The 12,011-nt window shown below is 44.3% G+C and overlaps 1 protein-coding gene across 2 annotated transcripts in view; it reads right to left on the reverse strand.

Annotated features, from left to right (window-relative positions):
* FBXW4 (F-box and WD repeat domain containing 4) overlaps window positions 1-12,011 on the reverse strand; it is a 59,498-nt gene that overhangs the window by 5,464 nt on the left and 42,023 nt on the right. The window contains exon 6 of one of the 2 annotated variants that reach the window (XM_054637039.2): window positions 8,393-8,458. The exons of the other annotated variant lie outside the window; for it this stretch is intronic. Coding sequence (XP_054493014.2) covers window positions 8,393-8,458 — 66 coding nt within the window. The remainder of the gene's footprint in view (window positions 1-8,392; window positions 8,459-12,011) is intronic. 2 annotated transcript variants of the gene reach the window in all.

Below are 12,011 nucleotides of genomic sequence, written 5' to 3' on the forward strand. Positions count from 1 at the left end.
ATGTATCCAACTGATGAGTCCAACAGTGAAAGGCATTTTGCTCTATACAGAATCCTTTAATTCATCTCAATCAATTACCAAGTTCTTCAAGACTTCTAAAAATTACTTTTAAAATCAAAGGATTTTTTTTATTCAGGATTTCCACACTTCATTCTTTCCTTCCCATGCTAGAAATCTAGCCATGAGCATAGCTCTCCTGATACCTCCAGAAGCCCAGAAGCAAAGTGAAGGGAAGAAACAGTCTGGTTTCTTTAAATTCTTGTTCCTTTTTTAAAAACAGCTTCAAGTTCTATTCCTTCTCAATCACTAATATGAAGACAAAATAAGGTCAGTCATGGGAGAGCCCAGATGGTTTCTTTCCAGATAACTCATGGGACGTTGCTTCACCAAGTTAAAGTTATATATGGTCTCCCAAGCCACTGCAACTATTTGTGTGGCCATAAAAGCTCAGGATCTCTCTGAGATCTTTCTGGTAGTCATAGTCCAAAAGAATTCTGCACCTACCTCCCTGGAACATTTGCTGAGTATCTTCCCCAGCTGTCTCCAGTACACAAGAAACTACACTCCAAAAGCTGGAATGAAAAAACATTTTTCTCCCTACCCTCAATTTCTGGTGACCCCCGTTTACTAGAATTGATATTATATAAATAAGCAAACTCTAGGAAACTGCTGAATTTTGAACATCTGTTGAAAACAGAGATGTGCAAAACTGAGGACAATTCACTTGCTCTGGAATCCTCATCTGTGAACTGTGATCATCCACCAAAGAGGAGAATCTATTGCACATAAGCAGATGACTGTTCAGAAAGCAAAGAGAGCTGTAAACCAGTATTTCAGTTCCAATAACTATTTGAAACAAGACAGGTGGGAAGTATATACTTTAAAAAAAAAAAAGGTATAAAGAGCCCTGTTCAGTTCCAAACACTAGGATATTTGATCTGAGTATCAAACAACAAGAAAGGGAAAAATATCCATTTAAAAATAATTATCCCAAGTGTAGCATTTGCACAATTTCTATCACCCAAGAGAGACTGCACCAAAACCAAAGGGAAGAGATGAGCTGCTGTCTCTTCTAGGTGCTGCAGTAGCAGCTGAGGCACTGAGGAGATGCAACAACTTATGCTAAGAAGGAAAAGGCTTGATGAAACAACATCTGTATTGTACATAGGGAGAAACTCAGATCCTTAACAAAGTTATTCTTCTATCCTACCCCAAAGTTGCCTCTGCATTTAGACCAGGCTACTAATTCCTGCAGGGAGGTGTGGGATTGGATTGGGGAATTTTGAGGGAGCACCTCCAAGTGAAATGGCTCAGAGATGCTGTTTCAAGTGATTTTCAGGGCAAATGCCTCTCTCTGATTCCTCAGTGCAGCTGAAGGGACTCAAGGCAGTAGGGGGGAAAGACACCAACGACGGTCTGAGATTGTGTTGAGAGGAGAGACAGAAAAGGGAGTTTTGCCTTCTTTTCTTCTGCTTTCTCTGAATTGGCCCACACACATTTTAAATGGTCCAATAAAAAGATACAATTTCTTTACCTTTCCAGCTCTGGGACCCTGTGAGTTTTTGTTGTTCGGGTTCCCGTAAGGTTAAGTTCAGAGGATAAACTGACACACTGGGCTATGGGAAAAAGCCAGTTTCTTCAAATAAAGCCACAACGGTGCAAAAGAGACCCTGCTGGGGCTTTTATTTGGGAAAACAAACAGAAATGGCACCAAGCCCTTCTGCTTTACGAACCAATTTAACTATAAAACCAATGTTCTCCCTCTCGGGGGTGAGGAGGGGAGAGAGACAGGACATGACAATAGTCCAAAACCTTGAGGGGAAAAAAAAAGAAGATAGGACAAAAAAGGTTGTCTATCCCCTTTCTTTCTTGTCCATGGCTCCTTTTCTTAGCACACGTGTGTTCTTGTAAAAACGATTAGATTGCAATTTGTATAACATGGTGACCCCCAAATTCAGACATTTAACCCCTTTTCTCTGCAAAGAATGTCAAGAATGTCTTCTCTGTCTTTCTTTCCAACGGGAGGAGTAGGGGGGAATTCTCAAACTGTGATTTCTTGGAGGAAGAGAAAAAGAGGGAGGCGAGGAAAAGAAGCAGGGAATTCTCAAAGCCTCTCGCCTTTCGCCCCACTTGTGTGGGAACAGGCGGCTGTATTGCTCCCTTTCTGGACAGAGCTCTGCAGGTCTCCTTTACTGGGGAGACAAAAAAATTGAGAGTCCAAATCAAAACAAAGCCATCTGTTTAAATGAGCTACCACTAGCCAGTGACAGAGGGGGTTCCTCATTCACTCCTTCCCATTCTTCTCTCTTGCCTCTGTTGATTCTCTCTCAACCCAGGGAAAAATAAAGATTACTTTTGCTTTGGCTCAGAGGGATGAAACTGATTGATGTGCTTGGAGTGTCCAGCTCCCACCCATGCTCTCTGATTGTTCAGGGCCTTGTAAAGTTGTCATAAATATGCCTGAACAAGAGTTCAAAGGCCGCAGCATGCCCTGAACATGCACACATCCAAAAGGCAGGAGCTGGCCTCATGGTCCTTTCTAGTGGGACAGGGCCAAGACTGCCATGGGGAAGAAAGGATTTAGGATAAACACCTGTATGTTCTTCCTCTTACAATGATTTCACATTTAGGTTAAGATGGACCAGAGCCCTCTTAACATAAAGAAGGGAGAAGATGCCCAGCTTACGTGAGAGAGTTCAGAAACAGTGTCACAAAACCAAAGCCCAAGCAGAAATCAGTAAAGAACCACAAGGCCTCAGTTTTGAGAAAACATGCATACCATGGGAATACATTGCACAGACAAGACTGAAGCTATCCATTATAGACAGGAGACAGAGTTCTGAACACAACAAAGTCTTCTAAAAGGGACAGTTATCCAAGAAACCATGACTTAAGAGGCTCCCTGCACCAGCAAGCTTTCTCCACAACAGGTTCAAGCTGGCCATAGGCCTGGTGTCCTGCTTCCAACAACACTCAAGATCTCAAGGTCTGGATTGATCGTTGTGATTTAAAACTGTGTTCAGCCAAGACAGAGATGCTGAGAAAGAAATGCAAGTCTGAAAGGAATAAAGAGCCTCTTTCCCACAAAACCTGGAGGAGTTTCCTTGGTGAAAAAAGATGCCTGGCATATGAATCTATAGAAAAGCAGGCCTGGAAAGGGTATTCCACATCTACTGCTTTTACTCTGCTGCTCCCCAAATCCTGTGAAACTGGTATCGGTGACAGGTAACATTTGCTATTGCTTGTCTTTCCTGTTATCAAATATATGCACCCACTTCTCTGTGACTGGATAAATCCAGTTTAAATGCCTGGGTGAAACAGACACCCCACACTTCTTGGAGTCAGTTACCTTTCCTTTTGATCTACCAACTCCAGTTCTGAATATATGTGCTTCCTTCACCCAACAGCTCCTTTGGTGATTAAATTAGAGGGTCTGAAACTTGCATAAACCTTGGAGTTCAAAGCTGGGGAGAGAATGCTCTTCTACAGAAATTATTTTAGAACACAACATTAAGAAGCCTTGAGCCAAGCTTCTACATTAAAAACATTTATTGAAAACATTCAGCAAGACTTATAACCAAGAACTAGACCTGCAGATTTTCATTTCACTCATCTACTTCCACACAATTAAAAAACTGGAGCACAACAGAAGACAAAGTCAAGAAGGACTGGATTTAAACAGGAACTCATCAGTAGGGATCAGCTGACCAGAGTGTTCAGTGCTATATGCTTCAACTCTCAAGTTACATTTGTTGTTTAAGACCAGCACAGGGAGCACAAATTTTAACTCCATGGGCTCTGAAGAGCCACTGAAATCGATACAGATCAACATAAGCCAAAAGTTGAAAAGACAGCAACTCATTTTTGCCCCCTCCATGGCCCAGACAGATGTAACCTAGCAATGGACCCATGGAAACACACACTAGAAGTACAGCAGCAGCATATGAGCAAACTTCAGCCAGCTGCTTAAAGATGGTAACACTCATGCTGGCTCTTGGAAAGAAAGAGTACAGTGCAATAACACTATAGGCAGAACAGATTATTAACCTGCTCAGCAGCTGCCTGCCTACCTCAGACTCCTTCCCAACACTCTGCTGAGGGCACCATCCATACACCTGAATCTCCCTTCTCCTCCACTCCCAAGTCACTCTCATGAATCCTCTACCTCCCATCTCCCCAAAAGCTGCATACATCAAAGGCACCTGCTTTGAACACCTGAAGAGCAGGGGGGCCTGACAGTCAAGAAATGCAACTCTGTATCTTCCCCTTCCATGCACTCTCTATTTTTTTTCTCCATCTCTTTGAAAAAGGTGGCAGAGATAAATGGAGAACAAAGAAACAAGAAAAAGCCACAGCTCTGGCCCACACCCTGCCTATTACTTAAGGGGGAAGGAACTCTTCCGAAAGAGGAGGAAAAAAATGTGCTCCGACACAATGGCTCAAAAGGCCAGGCAGCAAACCGGGCCACTTTGTACTGCTAACAAGGGAAACCTAATTACAGGAAGAGGGCAAAGAGGGACAGATAAAAGGGATACAAAATTTCAACATCTGTTGCCATAAAGGGATAAGAAGTGGGGAAACGCAAAGTGTCAGTTTGGTGTCAGTGACGGCATAAAGCTACTTTCAAAGGGCTCAGGAGCAGGAGAAAAACCGAACAAGAAATTAGAGGGTTCTTAAAAAAAAAAAACAAACAAAAAAAAAAAACAGCAAAAAACCAGAAAACAAACAAACAAAAGCCCCACTTTGCCAAAAATACCTTCAAAAGGGGGGAGGAGTTGGACAAAGACTGGCTATTTAAAAGGCAGAGGATCTGGGTGGCTTGCAGGGCACAGATAACTTTGGTTGTTTTCAGAGCTCTTGTGCCTTGCAGCATGTCATGTCACAGGAAAGAACATTGTAGGATTTGTGCATTTAAAGTGTTTATAGCATGAAGACTACCATGTAAGACAGATCACTGGTCCATTTCAAATGTCAGGCTTTGCAGAATAACTCCAAGAGTTGCTGCAAAGAGACCTCTGGATTATTCTATCTTATGGAGAAGCATCCTTGAGACAGGGGCATTTGTCACTTAATGACATGCAAGACCACCCCAATAACATGGGAAGCAACAGTTCTCTGCAGGCAAATGACAAATGCTGGCCTTGGAGCTGTCAGTGGTGCATGACCCTCATCTTCCAAGGAGTTTAAACTCCCAAAGCAATAGAAAGAAGAAAAAAGAGGAGGAGGATTTGAATAAGGTTTCCTTTTCTCTTGCTTGCCATTAAGTGGCTGTTCTGTTGAGCCACACACTCACACTGGCAAACAAGACAGGACGGTCTGAATAGAGAAAGGCAGAAGTGAGCAGAGGAACCTGACCTGCAAGAGGGGCAGCTGCCATCATATCCTTCACTAAAGGAAGGACAAGGGTACTTGGAAGAGGACAAGGAGTTAGCAAGCTCTGATACTTGATGCAAGGACACAGGTTAGTATCATGTGGCCCATATTGCTCACTGTTCCCCTTGCAGGCCTCTAATCACTGAACTTAGAGCTGCTTTTACATACACACACCTTGATCCAGAGTGGGAATAAGTACACAGCAACTTCCCCACATCTAAAAGCAATCAGATGGCACAGGGTAGCATGTGAGGGGTGAGAGATGTCCTCCACAAGTGCAGCTAGCCAGCTTCAAAAGCATATGAAAAAAATCTAAATCCTCCTTCATTACAGGAGACAGGGCCAGGTGTAGCAGCAGCTGGAATTTCAGCCATCAGAGACAATGTTTTGGCATTATGCAGTCATTCCCCTGCTTTAGACTCCCTTGACAATTGCTTGTTGCTGCCTGTTGTGGCTTTGATCCAACGCCATCATCTCAGCAGAGTCAGAAATGAAAGACAGTTGTGGGAGCGGGATGCAGCAAGAGGCGTTTCCTTTCCCCACTAAAAATTTCCTCTGCACCAAAACCAGTCAAGCCCTTTTCAAAGCAAGGACATATTTACAGGTGAAGACATTATCCCCTTCCTCTTGGAAGGATGAGAATGGCTGCCCCAGGGTCAGGGAACAGTGAAGGTCATAAATACAAAACATACCATGACCAACAGTGACAAGCACCAGCCAAGGACTTATCTGGCCTGGAACTAAGATGATCAGTACACAAAAGGTTATTTAAGCTTTAAATCCTTTTGTAGCACGTTCCAGATCTCAGCTGTTGGGCAAAAAGACCACCTACCCCAATGGAAGAGAATGGCACAGAAACTGTTGTACTGTTGCTTACTCACCCCCCCAATGCAAAGAAAATTCCCCTAGCTGAACTAGCTGATCCTGGACAGCACTAAACACCTCAGTGGTGCTAAGGATCCTCTGGTTTTCCAGAACACACCTTATGCATTATTCTACCCTTCCCAATTTTTTTTTTTTTGACAGAAATTACCTGGATTCTGTTCTTAGACATCCTTGCCATGTTCAGCCTCTGCGGGGCAGCCTCTGGGCCCTTTTGTGGCCACAAGAAAAGGGTAAGCAGCAAACTCAGAAGCCCTGGCTCTGACTGCCAGATGTTATCAGGACACATTAAGCTCAGAAGGAGTTTTTAAGTCCTAGGTGGCTCTAAGATTTTAAGTTCTCATGCCACACTCTTACTCCTGGAGTCTGACCAGGGAGACAACATTCAAAAGCCTCAAAGGAACAGACAGCATTCCCTACAAGATCACTTCTGGCAATCACTAGAGCCTTTGAAGATGGATCCAAAGCTCTGCTGGGAAGATGAACAGTTTATGGAGAGTCAAGACCTGGAAGGATAGCTCTGTACTTCATTTCTATCAATAATGACATCAAGCTTCACATGCTAGAGTCCCAGCCATGCTTCCTACTCAGCCTCCTACCCTGCACATGCTGACGAGTCTACCAGCTCACACACAGGTCCCTGCAGAGGAAAAGACCCAGTGGCATGGTGCATTCCAGCTGTGACAGGTGAAGAGGGAAGAATAAGTTTGACACTCTAGCCATTTCAACAGAGGCCCAGTGGCCTAGGTTGCCTTGGCTTTTTTATTTGCCTGTCACTCAGGCTTTTACGTTATTGAAAGATCAAACTCCGCTGTGCTTGTTCATTACCTTAATCCTATTTTCTACACAGCTTTATTATCTCTTCAGGCTTCCTTGGGAAAGGCTGTCAGAAAGGTTGGGGCAGGGGGGAGAGGGTTGCCCATCTCCTCACCCCTGTCAGATGCCTCTATTCAAGAACAGCCAGAAGACTTGAGAGGCAGGGGTATCACAGCCTGCATCCTTTTGGGGTACATCCTTCTGGGGTACTCCGAAGGAACCACTGGATGGATCACTAAGAAACATGCACCATAACTAATGCACTGGTGCTCTTTCCTGCTCCAGCTTGTCCTTAGTAGGATGCATTGTTGGAAAGTATTTTTGTTATTTCAGAGAAAAAAATGTCTGGTTTTAATTTGTATTTGATAGAGTTGACTTAAACAATCTAAACTATTTAAACTATAGATTAGAAGACAACTGGTCTCAGACCTACCCGGTGTCCACACCAATCCTCCTCCACTCCTTTTCCCCAAATACAGGGGCCCTCAGGCCCCTTCTGCCATTGCTCACCTCACTTCTGACAGCACTCCTTTGGATAATCTGGGCCATGCCACTCCTACCCAGAGCGTCCTGGTCCTGGAAGGCAGGGCTGCCATTCCAATAATCCTGTGAAATATTTGCTATCTGTCCATCACTACACTAAGACCCTCAGGCTGAGAGTTTCAAATTTGTCAGCAGTTGAGTTGTCACATCAAGATTTGAGAACAACATTTCCCCAGTTGCTAAGGTCAGCACCTTGACCGAACAGGAACTACTCAAAGACCCCAAATCAGAGGCCACAGCAATTAACCTCCTCGGTGCTTATTAGGACAAAGAGAAGACAACGTGCCTAAGTCACTTCCATAGATAACCTGTTGTCACACACCACCTCTCTGAGCTACTGGAATTGCCAGCCAGGACAAGGTGACTTCAGAGCCTGTGTTTGCCTCTGGCTTCCCAGCGCCACAGAGAAGTGGGTGAATGGGAGGATAAGGATCACCTTCCTCACCTCCTCTGGCTGAGGCATCAACAGAGACAGATGAAAAGGAGGGTGTAATGGGTATATTTTGACTGCATACAGGTAATGGGAAGAAACCAGGATGGCTGTGCCATCAACTGGAAAAGCTGAGAAGAAAAGCCAAGTTACTGAACCAGAACCACCCCCCACATATGCTTTTCCACTCCAGTTTGCTTTGTCCCCCACTCCTCAACACATCTCATCTTCTATCATCCCTTCCCTATATTGACAAAAGGAATGATACCCTTTTGCAGCATTTCCAATATTGCATTGCTATTCACTTTTCTTGTCAAGTCCCTCCCTGTAACCTGGAAGCTCACTCACCTCTCAAGGTCCCAGATTCTCAGAGGTGAGATGTGTCCACAGCAGGCTGTCCCTGTCACAAATGAGCTGTTTAAAAAAAAACAAAGAAACAAACAAAAAAAACTTACTAATCCTCATGTTCTGAAGAAAGTGCATGAGCAAGACAGAAAACAGGTTACAAGACAGACTTTGAATTCTGGTTCAAGATGATTTCAGCATGTCCCACCACATTTCACAAGGGACAGGCAGCAGCAAAGGGAGAGCTGCCAAAGGACTCTCACTAGCTGAGCTTCCCAGATGCAGCAGGTCACAACTGCAGAGAATTGGCAGGACATAAAATGTATTTGTAAATACAAAGGGAACACATAAACAGGAACATCTGTAAACAACATTTTCAAATGAGTCAGTACAGTACTTAGCATGTTTCATACACAGTCAGTGCTGTAGGCTGCAGAAAGACCCCATGGAAAATTTATTGTTATTTCCTACTTCATGTATCACTTCTGCTTGTTGGCAACTTCTGAGTACATTCATGAACTGGCTGCAGCATCACAGGCCTAAAGAAACACAGAATAGAGGTCTCTGGTCCAGCCTGCTCAAAGCAGGGCCAATTTCAAAGCTGGATCAGGTTGCCCTCCCCAATGCTCAGGCACTCTCTGTTAGAGGCAGCACAACTCTCCTGCAGCAATATTTGGCTCCATTTACACCCTCCAGCAGGGCCCATTCCAAAGTCCTCTTGGCAATGCTATGTCCCTCCTGCACATGCTGGCTCCAGAAGTCACCTGACACCCACTGGCCTCATACTAGTTCATAAGACAGAACAAATCCTTAAAATCAAGCATGAGGAACATGGTTGCTGTGCTCTCCAAACCACACTGCTTGTTTTGTGCCAGCTTCCCATTCTCAGTCCAAATAAGAGGAAGCAGCTCATCCAAGGATTTCTAAGTAAGTTACAAATGACCTCTCACAAAGCCATATTTATTGCAGCTACTGAGAATAAAATGCCAAAACTACATTTAAGTCAATGCAACAAGGATAGCATGAACACAGGAAATGGAACCTGCTTTAAATAAAAGCCATTTCTATGCTTTGCCTAAAGATCTTTTGCAGTATGACACAGGGCTAGCAGCTGAAACATGAAAGCAAAATAAGAAAACAATGTCATGTCTATAAAAACAGCAGTTTGAGCAGTTTTTAACATTTCTTCGATCCTCTATAGCATTCTCTCTTTGAAAGTCAAGGTGTCTGCAAGCCTCTACTGCACCAGGAATGGATTCTTGGAGCAGCCTTGACTTCTGTGAGAAGCACTACTGCTGCTGCAAGAAGGCACTCAGCAGCCAAGTGGCGAACACAGGCTCAACTCAATCAAAGCCAGAGAAGGACCAGATGGAAGCAAGACTGGAACTCAGGACTCTGTCTACTCCTATCTCTGTGGTTTAGCTGAGCAACTGGTTTCTCCAAACCATAAGGCCAAAGCAACACTGACAAAACACTCTGCTAAAGAGGCAAGCAGATAGCATCTAACCATTTCAAACCATCAAACCACACCATGGAGGAGTCCACAAGTTCTGTGGTGCTTAGCTGCCCTTTAGGCTAGAAAAGGCCTGCAGAACTAGAGCTAATTCAAAGTGTCTCCAACCAGGATGTCTTACATGCAAAATTCCAGGTTCATTGGCAGTGCACATGCAATCAGCCAAAGCACCTGTAGCACTGGGCTGTCCCTACAGGTGCTGCAGGGTGCTCACATTAGTCTTCTCTTCCTGCTGCTGTGCAGCAGCCACTGCGATCAGTTAAGAAAGCATGCAGCATTTCAACTTTGGAAATATGGTTTCTGCTCAATACCTGCCTTCTCTCCACCACAGTACAGGACAGGAGGGAACATTTCTCTTTTGCCAATGTCACCCACCTCAGAGGAAAACAAGCAAAAGACACCCACTTTGACAGCTTGTCGGTCAAGCCTCACGTCTGGAAAGCAGCACTTTGGTCAGGAGGTCCCTCTGCTACAAAGCTTGGTATTGGGTTTTGTCCCCCCTCCCCAGCCATAATCCATTAATAACTACTAAAGTCAATTACTGTGGTTAGAAACACAATAGCAGTCAGGGAGTCAGTCAAGCAGGCAATTGGGTGCTTAAGATTTTTCTTTTGGGGGACAAACTGAGAGAACGCTCTCATGTGGGAGACAGATCCCTTTGTGCAGAAGGTATGCACAAGGCTTTGATGGTTGCCACAGGTCTAAATTACCATGGAGGCACACCAACAGGGAGAAAAAAGTGGGAGGAACAGCTAGGTTTAATCCTCCCTCATGCTGTCAGTTCTGGACTTCAGCTTTCCTTCCTTGGTCCTTACCCCCCACCCCTCAGAGAAAAAAAAAAAAAAAAAGAGAGAGAAAAAAGCATTAGATAAAGAGATTTTTCTCCAGCATCGAATACAGGCCTCAGGGCCACAAACAAGTCTCTTCTAGGTAAAGCTGACTCCATTCAGTCAACAGGAATTTTGTCTCATACTTCAGTGGGATCAGGTTTGCAGGCCTTATCTTTAACAGCCTGAGCCCATTAGCAAGCAAAGATAAGACTTCTCCCACAGGAGCAGGCCACCTTCACTGCAGCATTAGAATGCAGCATTCACAAGACAACATGCACAAGAAGGGGTATCCAATGAGAAATTCTTGAAGCCTGAGAGTGAACTGACCTTAAAGTCTGGATTCCAGGGCATGATACAGGGCCCCTCACCTTGAGTCTGATCTGCAGGCACCTTGAAGCCTCAGGTGTCTCATAACTGGGAACCTCTCACAGGTGACAGTTTTACTTCAGGTAAAGAGCAACACAAGTCAGCTTTCGTATGTCTAAAACAACATGCAGATTGGAAGAAAGCATGTAAAGCTTGGCTCCAAAACTTCTGAAACTTCGTTTAGTGTGGAAGATGAGGCTGAAGCCTACTATCAGACTTGCTTCTTTTCTATCTTCAACAAGGCCCTTTAGTCTTAGAGAGCACAGAGCACACATAAGAAAACCCTCCAACTTAGACAAGTGCAGCTTTTTCACAACTGTTGTTGCCAGCTGCCCAAGAAAAACAATTGAAGCTGAGTTACTAGCTTAGGGAGTGCCATTCATTTTGCCCACACTACTTTCTACAGTCAGACTGAGGAGAGACTAGATTGGGAAGAGGGGAGTACAGGATACCCTAAATATATTAATGCAGGCATGACTCATCTACCTGAAGTATATACAACACACTGATGTACACTGACTCTGATCAGATGCATCTACATCCACCATAAAAACTGCCATGGCCAGTCTCCAGATGGCCTTGGAGATGTAAAGCCCCTTCCCCACTATGCTTCCTTCTGTCCTTTGAAAGCTGCTGGCTACCATGACTATAAGCTCCCTCTAATAGGCCCTTCTAAAGGGAAAAAAAAGCACCATTGTAGGGCTTCCATTACAGGGCATGTTGTCTTCACAGGAATCCCCTAGGAACTAAAACCAAGCCAAAAACCAAAGCAGGAAGGCAAGAATTTTGCACAGCATTGAGACACACATACTTCATAAACAGCATATTTTTGTTGTCCAACACAAGGAATCTTCCAACTCATCTGATACCTTGATGTCCTCTTTCTTATTTGAAACTCCCTACTGACAGAGAG

This window comes from Agelaius phoeniceus, chromosome 9, assembly GCF_051311805.1.
Source record: "Agelaius phoeniceus isolate bAgePho1 chromosome 9, bAgePho1.hap1, whole genome shotgun sequence".
NCBI lineage: Eukaryota > Metazoa > Chordata > Aves > Passeriformes > Icteridae > Agelaius > Agelaius phoeniceus.